The 20,000-nt window shown below is 42.5% G+C and overlaps 2 protein-coding genes across 3 annotated transcripts in view; both read right to left on the bottom strand.

Moving 5' to 3' along the window:
• Window positions 1-276: 276 nt before the first annotated feature.
• Window positions 277-7,667, bottom strand: LOC133641167 (synaptotagmin-16-like). 2 transcript variants are annotated; one of them, XM_062035095.1, is made up of 4 exons: window positions 6,862-7,667; window positions 5,072-5,533; window positions 900-1,089; window positions 277-836 (listed from the first exon to the last, which is right to left on the bottom strand). In XM_062035095.1, exons 1-4 carry the CDS (start codon window positions 6,952-6,954, stop codon window positions 523-525), a joined length of 1,059 nt encoding a protein of 352 aa, XP_061891079.1. In that variant the 5' UTR covers window positions 6,955-7,667; the 3' UTR covers window positions 277-522. The 2 variants fall into 2 exon arrangements, with proteins under 2 accessions (XP_061891079.1, XP_061891078.1); XM_062035094.1 differs by having other exon boundaries at window positions 277-1,089.
• A 3,401-nt stretch (window positions 7,668-11,068) lies between these two features.
• LOC133641168 (synaptotagmin-14-like) overlaps window positions 11,069-20,000 on the bottom strand; it is a 35,068-nt gene continuing 26,136 nt past the window's right edge. Inside the window, exons 2-3 of the mRNA XM_062035096.1 lie at window positions 18,236-18,397; window positions 11,069-11,506 (exon numbers count right to left, since the gene is read on the bottom strand). Of these exons, the coding sequence (XP_061891080.1) occupies window positions 11,127-11,506; window positions 18,236-18,397 (542 nt within the window). The 3' untranslated portion in view covers window positions 11,069-11,126. The remainder of the gene's footprint in view (window positions 11,507-18,235; window positions 18,398-20,000) is intronic.

The following is a 20,000-nucleotide window of genomic DNA, read 5'->3' as shown; positions in this document are numbered from 1 at the left end:
GTATATATATATATATATATATATATATATATATATATATATATATATATATATATATATATATATATATATATACACACACACACACACACACACACATATATGTATATGCTGTATATATATATTTATGTATATATATATATATGTGTGTTTATATATATATATATATATATATATATATATATATATATATATATATATATATATATATATATATATATATATATATATATATATATATATATATACACACTTTATATATATGTATGTATTTTAAAAGGATGGTTTTTAGGCCATCTCCTCTCAACCGGAACAAACTTTTCTAACCTGTAAGCTGTTTTGAAAAAGTTTCCCCATAATGATTACAAATAAATAATTGGTTCGAATGGAACATGGTGTGGAATGGCGAGTGGGGTTGAAAAGGTCAGGTGCCCAAAGACTCGTCATCGTCATCGACTCTCTTTGCCCCCAGCAGTGACGAGTGGCCGTGTCCTAAGAGTACATCCACGCCAGCAGGGGGCGTCACGCCTCCAAGAGGACGTGCCAGCGACACACCTGCTGCCCTCGGCCGTCCCTCATGTCGCGCCAGTGGAGCTCCTCCTCCTCGCCGCTGCTGTTCTGGCCCAGGGCCACCCAGCCCACCATCTCCTTGCGCTTCAAGCTGCGGCGGTTGTACACGGACAGCATCAGCGTCACGTCCGACAGCTGGAAGAGCGCCACCTGGAAGACGAAGGTCTCCTTGTAGACGGGGTTGGGCTGGCCGCGGCGCACCGACGTCTTGCAGCGCGAGATCTCCCGGCCCACCGAGTTGAGCAGCGTCAGGCAAGCCAGCGTGTCTGAAAGACGGAGGAGGAATGACAAAGGTGTTCCCCGGGAGGGGAGGCGGGCGAGGCTCCGACCTGGCGGTCTGTTGGCGGCCAGGTTCCGGAAGTGGCTTCCCTTGATCAGCTCCACCGACATGCGGCCCGTGGTGGCGTTGTAGGCCAGGCCCACCAGCAGCTCGGGGACGCCGCCGTGTGTCAGCGACTGCGTGGACGAGGCGCTGTCGCTGTGGGACACGCCCGCCAGGCTCAGCTGCGAGCCCACGCTCTGAGGACACCAGGAAACACCGTGAGGAACACATACCCCACCCCCAGTTTTATGATGGTATGCTATGGTATGGCCCCCGGTGGCAGCAGCTGCCCCCTTGTAGCAAGTCTCGAGTTGTCGTAATATGTACCATAAATTCCGGACTATAAGCCGCTACTTTTTTCCTACACTTTGAACCCTGCGGCTTATAAGACGGTGCGACTAATTCATGTATTTTTCTTCGCCGACGGCCATAATACAGTTACAAATAACAAGCAAATACCCTGAGAAGGCGTTTTATTGTTTGTGCTACGAGTTCGCTTACTGGAGGTTAGTGCTTTCAATTGCTGTTCAGTCTTCTCGCCGTCCATAGCGTTACTACTCGTACATACAGACAGGCCCGGCCCTAACCAATCTGGCGCCCTACGCAAGATTTTAGGTGGCGCCCCCCCACATCGGCAGTGAAGTGTATATACTCACAAGAAACCGAATAGCTTTGTCTTTTACCTTTTTTTTTTACTTAAATAAAGCAAATTAACAATCAGAATAGTTAACAAGATTAAGAAAAATATGGATAAATAAATGAATACAAAAAATAAAAAATGAATATATGAAATACAATATTTTTTACATACATAAACACAATAAAACGTGTCAACAAGTTGCATAAAATACATTAAAAATACAATATAAATAAGGCACTGCACAAAACAAGATATCAAACCAGTATGACTTTAACAACTATATTACAAAAAAAGGGGATGCTACAGAGTTCTCTATTTGTGCTTTTTAATATTGCATTAACTAGAATGACTTACAAATTACTGTACACCAGGGAGTACTGTAATTACCTAACGTTACATTATTAGTTTCCATAACAATTTAGCCCCCTCCACAAGACGTTAAAACAGAACTAGCTATTTATTGATTAGCAATTGCAGAATCATGTAACATTAGCTTAATGCTAAAAAGCCAGGTTACTATCACATTCTGTAACAGACAAATCATTTCATGTAGGCTAACGTTACCTACCTGCTACCTCTGTCTTTTTCTCGTTTCTCCTCTTCTTTTCTCTTTTTTCTTCCCTGGGCACCTGACAGTTTTGGCCGTTTTGACATCTTGTGTTGATTTTTTTATGTGGTGACGTCCAAAAAGAGTCATGATACGGGAAGGGAGGGGGCGCACCGTGCCGGGGGAGGGGGAGCGTAATGTTGTAACAAATAATACTTATATTAAATAGGCTTTACTTTGCATTTTAATTAACGTGGGATTATTTTATGTATTTAGAAATAATAGTACCAACTTTTTTTCTTTTTCTTTTTTTTCTTCCCCTCCAACATTTGTGGCACTGGCGTGGCGCCCCCTGATGGACGGCGCCCTTAGCATTTGCCTATACGGCCTATGCCACGGGCCGGCCCTGCATACAGATTCATCATTCGTCACTCTAAGCAGCGTTTGTAAGTCTTACAATATAACTAAAACGATTCTTACTTCCTAAACCGTAACAGTGATGTCTGTAGGAGTGTTTTCATGCATATTTGTACCTGCTATCGTTAGCTAATATGCTAACATGTTTACGAGTGTCTGTGTTAGTATTATTAACTTACAACGGCATTCTTTTTGTATTGTTTCACTTTAAAAAAAATCCTCATCGAATTCCCCAAAACGTCACTGTGGAGTTATTGAGTCTGTTTAGCTGAATAGAGAGCTAGCTTGCAAAGCTTCTGTTTTGTTGGATCAGCCGTTTTACTGCCGTGTTACAGACACCGTTTGGAAAGTTACAGAAACCGTTTGGAAACAATGAAGGTATGTAAATAAACATTTACAGAATATTTCCGTGTAAATAACTCATTTCAAAGCTTATAAATCTGCAATTTATAGTCCGGTGGGGCTAACTTATGGATTTTTCTTCGCTGACGGCCACAATACAGTTAAAAATACCCCCCAAAACAAGCAAATACACTGAAAAGGCATTTTATTGTTTGTGCTATGAGTGCGCTTATTCAACCCGAAGTAGAAGTGCTGTTCAGTCTTCTCGCCGTCCATAGCGTTTCTACTCATACGGATTCGTCATTCATCACTCCAAGCAACGTTTGTAAGTTTTACAATATAACTAAAACAATTATTACTTTCCAAAGCGTCCCAAGTGTGATGTCTGTAGGAGTGTTTTCATGCATATTCCTCCGTACTATCGTAATGTAATCAAGCTAGCGTCGCTTGCATTAGCTAATATGCTAACATGTTTACGAGTATCTGTGTTAGTGTTATTAACTTACATTCTTTTTGTTATTGTTTCACTTTCACAAATTCCTCAGTAAATTCACCAAAACGTCACCATGGAGTTATTGAGTCTGTTTAGCTGATTGGAGAGCTAGCTTGCGCAGCTAATGGGCCCATGACGACGACTTCTGTTTTGTTTGATTGGCCGTTTTACTGCCTTTTTACAGACACCGTTTGGAAACAATTAAAGTATGTAAATAAACATTTACAGAATGTTTCTGTTTAAATAACTGATTTCAAAGCTTATATATCTGCGACTTATAGTCCGGTGGGGCTAATTTTGGGATTTTTCTTCGCTAACGGCCATAGTACAGTTAAAAATACCCCCAAAAACAAGCAAATACACTCAGAAGGCAATTTGATCAGTAGGTCGTGAGTTCAAACGCCGGCCGAGTCATACCAAAGACTATAAAAATGGGACCCATTACCTCCCTGCTTGGCACTCAGCATCAAGGGTTGGAATTGGGGGTTAAATCACCAAAAATGATTCTCGGGCGCGGCCACCGCTGCTGCTCACTGCTCCCCTCACCTCCCAGGGAGTGATCAAGGGTGACGGGTCAAATGCAGAGAATAATTTCGGAATAATTTTTGGTGATTCAACTCCCAATTCCAACCCTTGATGCTGAGTGCCAAGCAGGGAGGTAATGGCTCCCATTTTTATAGTCTTTCCTCCATGCTATCATAATGTAATCCAGCTAGCAGCGTTAGCATTAGCTAATATGCTAACACGTTTACGAGTGTCTGTGTTAGAATCATTAACTTACAATGGCATTCTTTTTGTATTGTTGCAGTTTCGTAAATTCGACGACGACTTCTGTTTTGTTTGATCATCCGTTTTACTTCCGTCTTACAGGCACTTTTTGGAAACAATTAAGGTATGTAAATAAACATTTACAGAATATTTCTGTGTAAATAACTCATTTCACAACATATATATATATAGCTGCGGTGCAGCTTATATATAGGAACATACTTTTCCCTTAAAATGTAGTGTGTGTGCTCTATAGTCTGTAAAAAACGGTATAAGTATAAGGATATATGCTTTGCCCAGGGTTTTTTCCTACTCTCAAACTGAGCCAACCCCCCCCCCCCCCCCCCCCCCCACCTAGTTTAGTACCGTATTTTTCGGACTATAAGTCGCAGTTTTTTTTCATAGTTTGGCGACTTATACTCAGGAGCGACTTATGTGTGAAATTATTAACACATTAGCGTAAAATATCAAATAATATTATTTAGCTCATTCACGTAAGAGACTAGACGTATAAGATTTCATGGGATTTAGCGATTAGGAGTGACAGATTGTTTGGTAAACGTATAGCATGTTCTATATGTTATAGTTATTTGACTGACTCTTACCATAATATGTTACGTTAACATACCAGGCACGTTCTCAGTTGGTTATTTATGCCTCATATAACGTACACTTATTCAGCCTGTTGTTCACTATTCTTTATTTATTTGAAATTGCCTTTCAAATGTCTATTCTTGGTGTTGGCTTTTATCAAATACATTTCCCCCAAAAAAGGTGACTTATACTCCAGTGCGACTTATATATGTTTTTTCCCTTCTTTATTATGCATTTTCGGCCGGTGCGACTTATACTCCGGAGCGACTTATAGTCCGAAAAATACGTTTAATGGTTTTCCACACCTTTTTTACCGTCAGTCTTCCCGTTCTGTCCACCCTGGATCTTCGTACCTAAAAGGTCTTACGGTTGACTTACCTTGATGTTACTGCGAGGCTCCAGGACCAGCATGGTCTCCAAGGTGCCGCCGGCCGGGTTGAGCCCCGCCAGGCGCAGCACCTTCTCCCCCATCATGCGCTCCCGGGACATCCTGCCCTCCATGGCGTACATGCGGAACCGGAGGGCCGACGCGAGCAGGTCCGAGGGCTCCACGCGCAGGAAGCTGAAGGTCTGGTCGAAGCGGAGCGGCGAGCCCCGCCTCACCGAGGTCTTGCGGCGCTGCTTCTTGGAGGGCAGCAGGACCATGTGGACCTGCCACGAGTCCATCCCGCTGCGACCCTTGTCCGGGATGTCGCGGGCCGCCACCACGGTGGCCAGCAGCTTCTCCGCCGCCGGCCGGTATTCCAGCGACACCAGCAGGTCGCAACATTTTGAGAAGGACGAGCGAGGGGAGGAGCTTAATGGCGGAGGGATGACGTCGTGGTGGGCGGGCTGCTCTAGCTGAAAGTTGAGGAAAAATGGTAAGCAAATATGTCTTTTGTAGTAAATACAGAGCAGCAATTCAACCACTTGTTCTTGACAACGCTCCATGCAAATTTGGCCAATGGGGCAGTTATGAAGGTGCCCTACGAATTCTGCCTAGCAACAAACAGCCAATCAGGGGAGTAGGAAAAAGAAGCTCGCACATTTGCACAGTGACACGACAAAGGGAGTCAAACATGTACAATGTGTTGCTAACATGCTAACACGCTAACGTCGCTGAAGATCATACCTTTTTACCTTTTAAATTCCTTCCACTTCTTTCCTGACAATTTAAATCGATGTTCAAGTAAATGTATTTTTTTTATTGTAAAGAATAATAAATACATTTTAATTTAATTCTTCATTTTAGCTTCTGTTTTTTCAACAAAGAATATTTGTGAAATATTTCTTCAAACTTATTATGATTAAAATTCGAAAAAATTATTCTGTTTCAAGTTTTTATAGTTTATATGAAACTATAAAAACAAATCTAGAAAATATGTAGAATCAAATTTAAATCTTATTTCAAAGTCTTTTGAATTTCTTTTAAAAATTTTGTTCTGGAAAATCTAGAAGAAATAATGATTTGTCTTTGTTAGAAATATAGCTTGATCCAATTTGTTATATATTCTAACAAAGTGTAGATTGGATTTTAACCTATTTAAAACATGTCATCAAAATTCTAAAATTAATCTTAAACAGGAAAAATTACTATTGATGTTCTATAAATTCTTTTTTTAATTTTTTCAAAAAGATTCGAATTAGCTAGTTTCTCTCTTCTTTGTTTCGGTTTAATTTTGAATTTTGAAGAGTCGAAATTGAAGATAAACTATGTTTCAAAATTTAATTGTCATTTTTTTCGTGTTTTCTCCTCTTTTAAACCGTTCAATTAAGTGTAAATATCATTAATTATTAATAACAACATAGAGTTAAAGGTAAATTGAGCAAATTGGCTATTTCTGGCAATTTATTTAAGTGTGTATCAAACTGGTAGCCCTTCGCATGAATCAGTACCCAAGAAGTAGCTCTTGGTTTCAAAAAGGTTGGTGACCCCTGATCTAAACTTTACCGCTGCCGGTATTTTTTTCTATATTTTCATTGTAATATTTTCAGAATGTGTTTGTCCTGTTTCTGGCCAAAGTAAGACAAAGAAAACAATCTGAAGTTGTCTTTTTTTTGTTTTAATGCCATTATTTTAATAGTCCGGCCCGCGTGCACAGATTTTCCTCCATGCGGCCCCTGAGCTAAAATAACTTTGACACCCCTGCTGAAGATTATACTTTTATTGGCGTCGTGTGCTGCAGTACCTCGGGGCTCCATGTGGAGGAGCTGTCAGCGGCGTCCGTCCTTCCCGGGCCAGTCTCCGCGTCCTCGGCGCCGTGCACATTCTGCCGGTTCATCCCGCGCGCCGGACTCTCCAGGATGGCGGCCAAAGTCTCGACCGCGGAGGGTTCCTCTGGCGCGGAGGGTTCCGGCGAGTACGGAAGGTTCTGTTCGCCGGGAACCTCCCTGACGGCGGGCGGGAAGACGTCTGAGGGCGTGAGGATATTTTCATCTATTTTGTAGTAATCATGTTTACGGCGATAAGCAGGGGGTTAGGTTCTTTTTTTAATTCGATGCTGTTTCCTTTTCTTTAACCATGTGATGGACTATCAAAGCTGACGTACTTCTGAGATAGCGCCAAGTATCCAAACCCATTCTTTTTGAGGTATAAACATACAAAATTAGCTAAAAAGCTCGCATAAAATGTTAGTATGCTAACATTAACACAATGACATAGTGAAGTGAAGTGAATTATATTTATATAGCGCTTTTCTCTAGTGACTCAAAGCGCTTTTACATAGTGAACCCCATTTAAAGCAGTGTGGGTGGCACTGGGAGCAGGTGGGTAAAGTGTCTTGCCCAAGGACACAACGGCAGTGACTAGGATGGCAGAAGCGGGAATCGAACCTGGAACCCTCAAGTCGCTGGCACGGCCACTCTACCAAGTTAGCCTACTTCTAAGATAGCACCAAGTATTAAAATGCGTCTTATAATGCAATCTTAACTGTACATACAGAATTAGCTGAACAGCGAACATAAAACTATCAGTGCCATGTTGAATGACGTGGCGGACCACAATAAATGATGTGGTGGGCCACTTTAAATGACATGGCACGCCATTGTAAATGATGTGACCACATTAAGTGACGAGGGGGATCACATTAAATTATGTGGCAGACCACAATAAATGACATGGCAGGCCACAATAAATAACATGGAAGACCATATTGAATAATATGAAGCACCACATTAAATGATGTGGTGGGCCACTTTAAATGACATGGCACGCCACTGTAAATGATGTGGGCGACCACATTAAGTGACGAGGGGGGGGGGCACATTAAATTATGTGGCAGACCACTATAAATGATGTGGGCGACCACAATAAGTGACGAGGGGGGCCACATTAAATTATGTGGCAGACCACGATAAATGATATGGCAGGCCACATTAAATGGGCCACTTTAAATGATGTGGGCGACCACATTAAGTGACGAGGGGGACCACCTTAAATGATGCGGCAGACCACAATAAATGATATGGCAGGCCAGATTAAATGACATGGAAAATGACGGATGCATATATCCACATTTATCCATAATTAAGAGTTACTTCTTTCTATATTTGAAGAACAGAATGTTTTCGTGATGTGTGGCAGACCGATCTGGACCGGGCTGGGGAACGCTGGTGTGCTAGATTGGTCTCACGTTTTTCCTCTAAGCTTGGAGAATAAACCACAAAATACCAACTACTGCCTGTTGATTGAATATAAACATCAGCGTATTGCCATAAAAAGAATCTGGGAGAGACTAGCAATTTGAATTCCCCATTGGAGGAATGCTGGTCAACGCAACAAAAACCATATTGAATAATGTGATGCATCACAATAAATGATGTGGCAGACCACATTGAATGACATGGCCATATTAAATGACGTGACGGACCACAATAAATGATGTGGCGGACCACAATAAATGATGCAGCGGACCACGTTAAATGATGTGGCAGACCACAATAAATGATGTAGCAAACCACAATAAATGATGTGGCAGACCACAATAAATGATATGGCAGGCCAGATTAAATGACATGGAAGACTACATTGAATAATGTGATGCATCACAATAAATGATGTGGCAGACCACGTTGAATGACATGACCATGTTAAATGACGTGACGGACCACAATAAATGATGTGGCAGACCACAATAAATGATGTAGCAAACCACAATAAATGATGTGGCAGACCACAATAAATGATGTAGCAGACCACAATAAATGATGTAGCAGACCACAATAAATGATGTAGCAGACCACAATAAATTATGTAGCAGACCACAATAAATGATGTAGCAGACCACAATAAATTATGTGGCAGGCCCACGGTAAATGATATGGCAGACCACAATAGATGATGTAGCAGACCACATTAAATGATGTGGAAGACCACAATAAATGATGTACCAGACCACATTAAATGATGTGGCAGACCACAATAAATGATGTAGCAGACCAAGCAAATGATGTAGCAGACCACATTAAATGACATGACAGGCCACTATAAATGATATGGCAGGCCACAATAAATGAAGTGGCGGGCCACGATAAATGAAGTGGCAGGCCGCAGTAAATGACGTGGCAGGCCACAATAATTGATGTAGCAGACCACGATAAATGATGTAGCAGACCAAGTAAATGGTGTAGCAGACCACATTAAATGATGTGGCAGGCCAAAATAAATGATGTAGCAGACCACAATAAATGATGTAGCAGACCAAGTAAATGATGTAGCAGACCACATTAAACGACATGGCAGGCCACAATAAATGATATGGCAGACCACAATAAATGACGTAGCAGGCCACAGTAAATGATGTGGCAGGCCAAGATAAATGATGCAGCAGACCAAGTAAATGATGTAGCAGACCACATTAAACGACATGGCAGGCCACAATAAATGATATGGCAGACCACAATAAATGACGTAGCAGGCCACAGTAAATGATGTGGCAGGTCAAGATAAATGATGCAGCAGACCAAGTAAATGATGTAGCAGACCACAGTAAATGATATGGCAGGCCACAATAAGTGATGTAGCAGACCAAGTAAATGATGTAGCACACCACATTAAATAAAATGGCAGACCACAATAAATGATGTGGCAGACCACAATAAATGATGTGGCAGACAACAATAAATGATGTGGCAGACCACAATAAATGATGTAGCAGACCACAATAAATGATGTGGCAGACCACTATAATGATGTGACAGGCCACAGTAAATGATGTGACAGGCCACAGTAAACGATGTGACAGGCCACAGTAAATGATGTAGCAGACCACATTAAATGATGTGACAGGCCACAGTGAATGATGTGACAGGCCACAGTAAATGATGTAGCAGACCACAATAGATGATGTAGCAGACCACAATAAATGATGTGGCAGACAACAATAAATGATGTGACAGGCCACAGTAAATGATGTAGCAGACCACAATAGATGATGTAGCAGACCACAGTAAATGATGTGACAGGCCACAGTAAATGATGTAGCAGACCACAATAGATGATGTAGCAGACCACAATAGATGATGTAGCAGACCACAATAGATGATGTAGCAGACCACAATAAATGATGTGGCAGACAACAATAAATGATGTGACAGGCCACAGTAAATGATGTAGCAGACCACAATAGATGATGTAGCAGACCACAGTAAATGATGTGACAGGCCACAGTAAATGATGTAGCAGACCACAATAGATGATGTAGCAGACCACAGTAAATGATGTGACAGGCCACAGTAAATGATGTAGCAGACCACAATAGATGATGTAGCAGACCACAGTAAATGATGTGACAGGCCACAGTAAATGATGAAGCAGACCACAATAGATGATGTAGCAGACCACAGTAAATGATGTGACAGGCCACAGTAAATGATGTAGCAGACCACAATAGATGATGTAGCAGACCACAGTAAATGATGTGACAGGCCACAATAAATGATGTGGCAGACCACTATAATGATGTGACAGGCCACAGTAAATGATGTGACAGGCCACAGTAAATGATGTAGCAGACCACAATAGATGATGTAGCAGACCACAGTAAATGATGTGACGGACCACAATAAATAATGAGTTTGACACCTGTTCACGGGGGCCAAGTAGCAATTAAATAGATTTCAATGGGAGAGGTTGATTTGACATACAAGTGTTTTGGGTTAAGAGCGCCGCCACAGAACCAATGAAGCGTGTAAGTCGAGGTACAACTGTATGTTGTTGTTGTTGTTGTTAGACACTTTTAGTAAATAAAAAACAACATGATAATTTCTTGATGTGGAATTACAGTGTTTGGGCAGAAATGTGGTTTTACAAGCTCTCAGGAGGCAGAAAAAGGCTGCGTTGAAGAAAGCTCATGTTGTCAAACCTTCAAGCTGAAGGCCCTATTTCAGCGTTTCATCAATGGCTTCATCGCCATGGCAACAGCGGGCAGGCTGCATCACACTAAAAGCAGTCGGGTCACGGAGACATGATCCAACGTGACCGCACAGGAAAAACAAGGTCCATGAAAAAAGGACTCGGTGGAACTTCTCGTCGGATCACCACAAGACCTGCACAGGTGAACGTTGTTTGTTTACCTTCACAGTCGCGTGGCTCCGTGCTGCCCTCCTCGTGTTTGGACAAGCGGGAGAACTGATTTCTCCGGCTCAGCGTCCGCCGAAACTGCTGCTGTTGCTGTTGCTGCTGCTGCTGCTGCTGCTGCTGCTGCTGCTCACCTCTGGGCTGACTCACACGCAAACTCTGCGAGCGTGACACCGACATCTCAAACTGCTTCATGACCTCGTTGTCGCTGTCCGAGGACGTGCCTGCGCCGCCGTCGCCGCCGCCGAAGCTTTTGACTGCATGAGAAGGAAAAAGAGGAAAACATTTTATACGTTTCTAAAAATATTACTCCATCAATCCATTTCTAGACTTCATTGGAGTGACGGGTGATATGATTACAAAATTTTAAAAATTTAAATATAAATATATATAAATTATATCGTTTAATATATATATTACACTGTACATTTTATTGTTTTATTATAATAAAACATTAATTTATTTATTTAATTTATATTATTTCGTAAAATATTCTACAATTACTTTTTAAATTGTTTATTAGTTTTAAATACCGTAATTATTTTATTTATTTACTATTTATGAATGAATATTATTAACTCCAGTACATATTTAATGCGCTGTATGTACATTTTATTATACAAAAAAATATGTTGCGAGAATTGGTTTGAATCAAGAATCGATTCTGAATGGAATCGGAATCAGATCAAATCTTCTGGTGCCCAAAGATTTACATCCCTGATTTCTAGACCTGGGGACGGCGTGGCGAAGTTGGTAGAGTGGCTGTGTCAGCAATCGGAGTGTTGCTGGTTACTGGGGTTCAATCCCCACCTTCTACCATCCTAGTCACGTCCGTTGTGTCCTTGGGCAAGACACTTCACCCTTGCTCCTGATGGCTGCTGGTTAGCGCCTTGCATGGCAGCTCCCGCCATCAGTGTGTGAATGTGTGTGTGAATGGGTGAATGTGGAAATACTGTCAAAGCGCTTTGAGTACCTTGAAGGTAGAAAAGCGCTATACAAGTATAACCCATTTATCATTTAACCCATTACCTTTTCGAACATGTTGAATAGAGAAATTGGAAACTAAATAAACTTATAACCATAACCATAATGGAGTCATAAATGTATATATATATATATATATATATATATATATATATATATATATATATATATATATATATATATATATATATACATACATGTATATATATATATATATATATATATATATATATATATATATACATATATATACATATATATATATATATACATGTATATATATATACATGTATATATATATATACATGTATATATATATATATATATATACATGTATATGTATATATATATATATATATATATATATATATATATATATATATGTATATATATATATATATATATGTATATATATATATATATATATGTATATATATATATATATATATATATATATATATATATATATATATATATATATATATATATATATATAAATACATACATACATACATATACACACATACACATATATATACACATATATATACATATACACACATACACATATATATACACATATATACATATATATGTATATATACACACATATACATATACATACATACACATATTCATATATATATACATATATAGACATATACATATACACACATATACAAACAGCGTGGGGCAGTGTGGGGCAGAGTGTGGCAGAGTGGGGCAGTGTGGGGCAGCGTGGGGCATTGTGGGGCAGCGTGGGGCAGCGTGGGGCAGCGTGGGGAAGCGTGGGGCATTGTGGGGAGTTGCGGGGCAGAGTGGGGCAGTGTGGGGCAGAGTGGGGCAGCATGGGGAAGTGTGGGGCAGTGTGGAGCAGAGTGGGGCAGAGTGGGGCATTGTGGGGCATTGTGGGGAATTGTGGGGCAGTGTGGGGCAGAGTGGGGCAGTGTGGGGCAGAGTGGGGCAGAGTGGGGCAGTGTGGGGCATTGTGGGGCAGTGTGGGGCAGCGTGGGGCAGTGTGGGGCAGTGTGGGGCATTGTGGGGCAGCGTGGGGCAGCATGGGGAAGTGTGGGGAAGCGTGGGGCAGCGTGGGGAAGCGTGGGGCATTGTGGGGAATTGCGGGGCAGAGTGGGGCAGTGTGGGGCAGTGTGGGGAAGTGTGGGGCAGTGTGGAGCAGAGTGGGGCATTGTGGGGCAGTGTGGGGAATTGTGGGGAATTGTGGGGCAGAGTGGGGCAGTGTGGGGCAGAGTGGGGCAGTGTGGGGCAGTGTGGGGCAGTGTGGGGCAGAGTGGGGCAGAGTGGGGCAGTGTGGGGCAGTGTGGGGCAGAGTGGGGCAGCGTGGGGAAGCGTGGGGCAGTGTGGGGCAGCGTGGGGCATTGTGGGGCAGTGACCCACCACAAAAGTGAGGATGTTGGCACACACTTTGCAATGTGCTTTAGCGCCTCCTACAGGAGTGGAGTGGAACATTTTGGGATCAAACCGGTTGAGATAGACTTGCTCGGAGAACATTCTAGCAAATACAATTGTCATCAAGTGACGTGGATGACATCAGGGACAAAAAGACGGCACAGCCTCCACCTTGTGGGCTCACGGCGAGGAAGACGAGGGTCTGGCAAGAAGAAGAATGCGGTGCCTTGACAACACGTGAGTGCAGTTACGTGGAGTGTCAACGCGCTTCAGAGAAAATGGCGGGTCACAGCGCTCCGCCGTAATTTCGACATAATTGGCAGGCGGCGAGTGACGCAAGTTGCCTCTACCTGCGCCGTCGCCATGGTTACAGGAGGCTGACATGCAGAAACAAACAAGATATCATCAGGGCGCTGGAATAAAGACTTGAATGCATCACAGCACATCATAGCAATCCTTAGCTTGCTTGCAAATACACCCCCTAGTGGCTGTGAGCATAAGAAGAAATATAATCATCCTGCCTGACTCCACCTTTGTTAAGTCACAGCGCCAACTAGTGGCCCAGCATGCACACCACACTACCTTTGCGGAGAAGGTCGTCGACGGGGCGCCAGAGAGAGTAAACGCACCCTCAGCGCTCAGCTGGAAGTTGTTCAGCAGGCGAGGGGGCTCTCAACAGGAAGTCGTGTTTGTTCAACCACCTGAAATACTCGCTGTGGTGTTTGAGGAGAGGGGCGTGACGCGAGCCGACTGTCCCGCTGGGCGTTTGCTATGGCGACTGTTTGCTCTCTGAGTTGTTGACTTTTGCAACTGGGGCGACGAGACGTGAGACGTGAGACGTGAGACGTGACGGTGCGGTTTGATTGATTGATTGAGACTTTTATTAGTAGGTTGCACAGTGAAGTACATATTCCGTACAATTGACCACTAAATGGTAACACCCGAATAAGTTTTTCAACTTGTTTAAGTCGGGGTCCACTTAAATTGATTCATGATACAGATATATACTATCAGATATATACTATCATCATAATACAGTCATCACACAAGATAATCACATTGAATTATTTACATTATTTACAATCCGGGGTGTGGGGGGGTTAGGTTTGGTTGATTATCATCAGTCATCAACAATTCAGAACAGAGAAATGGATATTGGAACAGTGTAGGTCTGACTTGGTAGGATATGGACAGCAAGTAGTGGACATAGAGAGAGAGAGAGAGAGAGAGAGAGAGAGAGAGAGAGAGAGAGAGAGAGAGAGAGAGAGAGAGAGAAAGATCAGAAGGCATAAGAAAAAGTATCTGCATTTGATTGTTTACATTTGATTATTAGCAATCCGGGGAGGGTGTTAGTTTAGGGTTGTAGCTGCCTGGAGGTGAACTTTTATTGTGGTTTTGAAGGAGGATAGAGAGGCCCTTTCTTTTATACCTGTTGGGAGCGCATTCCACATTGATGTGGCATAGAAAGAGAATGAGTTAAGACCTTTGTTAGATCGGAATCTGGGTTTAACGTGGTTAGTGGAGCTCCCCCTGGTGTTGTGGTTATGGCGGTCATTTACGTTAAGGAAGTAGTTTGACATGTACTTCGGTATCAGGGAGGTGTAGCGGATTTTATAGACTAGGCTCAGTGCAAGTTGTTTTACTCTGTCCTCCACCTTGAGCCAGCCCACTTTGGAGAAGTGGGTAGGAGTGAGGTGGGATCTGGGGTGGAGGTCTAGAAGTAATCTGACTAGCTTGTTCTGGGATGATTGGAGTTTAGATTTGAGGGTTTTAGAGGTGCTAGGGTACCAGGAGGTGCATGCGTAATCGAAAAAGGGTTGAACGAGAGTTCCCGCCAGAATCCTCATGGTGCTTTTGTTGACCAGAGAGGAGATTCTATAGAGAAATCTCATTCGTTGGTTGACCTTTTTGATTACCTTGGTTGCCATTTTATCACTGGAAAGATTAGCCTCTAGAATGGAACCTAGGTAGGTGACCTCATCTTTCCTGGTGATAACAATGTCACCCACTTTTATAGTGAAGTCATTGACTTTCTTAAGGTTGATGTGGGACCCAAATAGGATGGATTGCGTTTTACCCAAGTGTATGGATAGCTTGTTGTCAGCGAGCCAGGTGCAAGTTCTACAGAGCTCAGCACTGAGGATTTTCTCCACCTGTGACTTGTCCCTGTCTGATACCAGCAAGGCCGAGGTTACGGTTTACGTCGCACGGAGGAGTACAATTACTCCGACGGAGGAGAAAAAGTTACCTGGCCCACAAAAAGGCAACATCGCACACTTGAGGTGTGAACTTTGTGTGCAGCAGCAGTCACTCCCTCACAAGAAAAACCCTCAATAAGTGTTTGAATTTGAGTGACCAGCTTATTAATGCATTCTTACTGACATGTTTACCTCTTTTCTACTAATGTTGCAAGCCCGTGTGATGTCATGTGACGTCACGTGATGTCATATTTAATCATGTGATGCATGCTAAGTCGTGTGATGTCATCTACAGTCATGAGATGTCATGTGAAGTCATGTTAAATAAGAATTGTGAATGATGGGCAACAGTTCCCCTTTAAGTCGTGTGAAGTCGTGAGATATAATGTCAAGTCATGAAATACAATGTGAAGTCATGGCATCTCATGTACAGTCATGAGATACAGTGTGAAATCATGACATATAGTGTGAAGTCATGAGATATAATGTGAATTATTGCGATCTCGTGTGAAGTCATTAAGTCATGCGATATAATGTGGAATCATGTTGTCATGTGAAGTCATGAGATGTCATGAGATGTCATGTGAAGTCATGAGATATCTTGTGATGTCATGGGAAGTCATGAGTTGTCATGTGATGTCATGAGATGTCACGTGAAGTCGTGAGATGTCATGCGAAGTCATGTGAAGTCATGAGATGGCATGTGATGTCATGAGATGGCATGTGATGTCATGAGATGTCAAATGATGTCATGTGAAGTCATAAGATGTCATGTGATGTCATAAGATGGCATGTGATGTCATGTGAAGTCATGAGATGTCATGTGAAGTCATGAGATGTCATGAAATAGCATGTGAAGTCATGAGATGTCATGTGATGTCATGAGAAGTCATGAGATGGCAAGTGATGTCATGTGAAGTCATGTTATGTCATGAGATGCCATGTGAAGTCATGAGATGTCATGTGAAGTCATGTTATGTCATGAGATGTAATGTGATGTCATGTGAAGTCATGAGATGGCATGTGATGTCATGTGAAGTCATGAGATGTCATGTGAAGTCATGAGATGTCATGTGAAGTCATGAGATGTCATGAGATAGCATGTGAAGTCATGAGATGGCATGTGATGTCATGTGAAGTCATGAGATGTCATGTGAAGTCATGAGATGTCATGAGATAGCATGTGAAGTCATGAGATGTCATGAGATGGCAAGTGATGTCATGTGAAGTCATGTTATGTCATGAGATGCCATGTGAAGTCATGAGATGTCATGTGATGTAATGTGATGTCATGTCAAGTCATGAGATGTCATGTGATGTCATGTGAAGTCATGAGATGCCATGTGAAGTCATGAGATGTCATGTGAAGTTATGTTATGTCATGAGATGTCATGTGAAGTCATGTTATGTCATGAGATGTCATGTGATGTCATAAGATGGCATGTGATGTCATGTGAAGTCATGAGATGTCATGTGAAGTCATGAGATGTCATGAGATAGCATGTGAAGTCATGAGATGTTGTGTGATGTCATGAGAAGTCATGAGATGGCAAGTGATGTCATGTGAAGTCATGTTATGTCATGAGATGCCATGTGAAGTCATGAGATGTCATGTGATGTAATGTGATGTCATGTGAAGTCATGTTATGTCATGAGATGTCATGTGATGTAATGTGATGTAATGTGATGTCATGTGAAGTCATGTGAAGTCATGAGATGCCATGTGAAGTCATGAGATGTCATGTGAAGTCATGTTATGTCATGAGATGTCATGTGATGTCATGTGAAGTCATGAGATGCCATGTGAAGTCATGAGATGCCATGTGAAGTCATGAGATGTCATGTGAAGTTATGTTATGTCATGAGATGTCATGTGAAGTCATGTTATGTCATGAGATGTCATGTGATGTCATAAGATGGCATGTGATGTCATGTGAAGTCATGAGATGTCATGTGAAGTCATGAGATGTCATGAGATAGCATGTGAAGTCATGAGATGTTGTGTGATGTCATGAGAAGTCATGAGATGGCAAGTGATGTCATGTGAAGTCATGTTATGTCATGAGATGCCATGTGAAGTCATGAGATGTCATGTGATGTAATGTTATGTCATGAGATGTCATGTGATGTAATGTGATGTAATGTGATGTCATGTGAAGTCATGGTATGTCATGAGATGTCATGTGATGTAATGTGATGTCATGAGATGTCATGTGAAGTCATGTGAAGTCATGAGATGTCATGAGAAGTCATGTGATGTCATGTGAAGTCATGTGAAGTCATGTGATGTCATGTGATGTCATGTGATGTCACGTGATGTCATGTGATGTCATGTGATGTCATGTGATGTCACATGATGTCATAAATTGCACGCGCAGAGCAGAGTGAGCGTCTCACCGAGGCCTTGGCGTGTTTTCCTGCTGCGGCTCTGCTGCTCCAGACACGGCACCCCCCCCACGCGGGAGAAGCACATCATCTTGTTGATGAAGAGGAAGAGGAGGGCCAGCGCCGCCACCAGCACGCCCACCGCCGTCAGGAAGCCCACGGCCTCTGGCGTGACTGGCGGGACGAGGGAGAGGGGACACACAATGACACACTGATCAGACCACACAAACAGACAGCCTGCGCACACACACACACACGCACACACACGCACACACACGCACACACAGCATGGCACATGTGATAACACACAGACACAACAAGTCATGTTTTAGTGCGACGTAAACATCATGTCTCAGCATACAAGACAACTTTTCATGTCACCAAAACACATGAAGGTGCCCTACGGCCATCTCCAGTTGCCATGGCGACACCTCATTCAGGTTAAAATCCACCATGCGCTCGTTTGGTAGGCGACCTCCCGTTGGGTCGGCCATGTTTAGTTGGCCACGCAGTCACATGTTATATGACATCACTGACTTTCATAGCACTCAAGTGTCACCAGGTGCTAAATTGTTAGTAAAGTTAGCATATTACCCCTGCTTTGCTTCTTTTTACACTTGAATTGTAACATGATGCCCACAGTTTGACCCTGGAAGTGAATATCTCCTAAGACAGGGGTGTCAAACAGGTCCCGCCAACAGGTTCAAAATGAGCTGAAATTGAAGAAACTGCTGTTCTAAACGTGTCCACTAGATGTCGCCATAGCAATTCTTTGTACCCCCTGCCCCGAGGAGAGGGGTCCAGCTGCGGCCGCAGACACTCTAAGTGGCGCCCACAGCGGTGACGACAACGTGTGAAACCACGCTTGTTATTACTTCGGATGTATTGCTTTTTCGGTGGATTACATGCACCCTAAACCTATCCTAACCCCGCCCCTAATCCTATTTTATCCACGTAATCCGTGATGTAGAGGAGGAACCACAGATCCCTTCTCCATCAACAACGACGCTAGTCAAGCAGACTTTGACAGAGCCAACAACGATTACTTTGGGTGAAATGACGATACAGAACCTTATATTTTTGAGCCCGAACACAAAGAGGATGAGCAACAAGTAGAGATGTCCGATAATGGCTTTTTTTGCCGATATTCCGATATTGTCCAACTCTTAATTACCGATTCCGATATCAACCGATACCGATATATACAGTCGTGGAATGAACACATTATTATGCCTAATTTTGTTGTGATGCCCCGCTGGATGCACTAAACAATGTAACAAGGTTTTCCAAAATAAATCAACTCAAGTTATGGAAAAAAATGCCAACATGGCACTGCCATATTTATTATTGAAGTCACAAAGTGCATTATTTTTTTTAACATGCCTCAAAACAGCAGCTTGGAATTTGGGACATGCTCTCCCGGAGAGAGCATGAGGAGGTTGAGGTGGGCGGGGTTGGGGGGTATATTGTAGCGTCCCGGAAGAGTTAGTGCTGCAAGGGGTTCTGGGTATTTGTTCTAATAATAATAATAATAATAATAATAATACCTGGGATTTATATAGCGCTTTTCTAAGTACCCAAACTCGCTTTACATGTTAAAAACCCATCATTCATTCACACCTGGTGGTGGTAAGCTACTTTCATAGCCACAGCTGCCCTGGGGTAGACTGACGGAAGCGTGGCTGCCAATTTGCGCCTACGGCCCCTCCGACCACCACCTATCATTCATTCAACATTCATTCACCGGTGTGAGCGGCACCGGGGGCAAGGGTGAAGT

Source organism: Entelurus aequoreus, linkage group LG23 (assembly GCF_033978785.1).
Source record: "Entelurus aequoreus isolate RoL-2023_Sb linkage group LG23, RoL_Eaeq_v1.1, whole genome shotgun sequence".
NCBI lineage: Eukaryota > Metazoa > Chordata > Actinopteri > Syngnathiformes > Syngnathidae > Entelurus > Entelurus aequoreus.
Note: the sequence above shows the minus strand (reverse complement) of the source record. Positions and strands in the feature narration are given on the sequence as shown.

Bases quoted from the DNA above. Each gene is read 5' to 3' on its own strand.
- LOC133641167 (XM_062035094.1), bottom strand. From the start codon at position 6,954: ATGAACCGGCAGAATGTGCACGGCGCCGAGGACGCGGAGACTGGCCCG. The intron at 5,534-6,861 runs GTACTGCAGCAC...CTCAACTTTCAG, and splicing joins CCTCCACATGGAGCCCCGAG to CTAGAGCAGCCCGCCCACCA. The intron at 1,090-5,071 runs GTAAGTCAACCG...TGGTGTCCTCAG, and splicing joins AGCCTCGCAGTAACATCAAG to AGCGTGGGCTCGCAGCTGAG.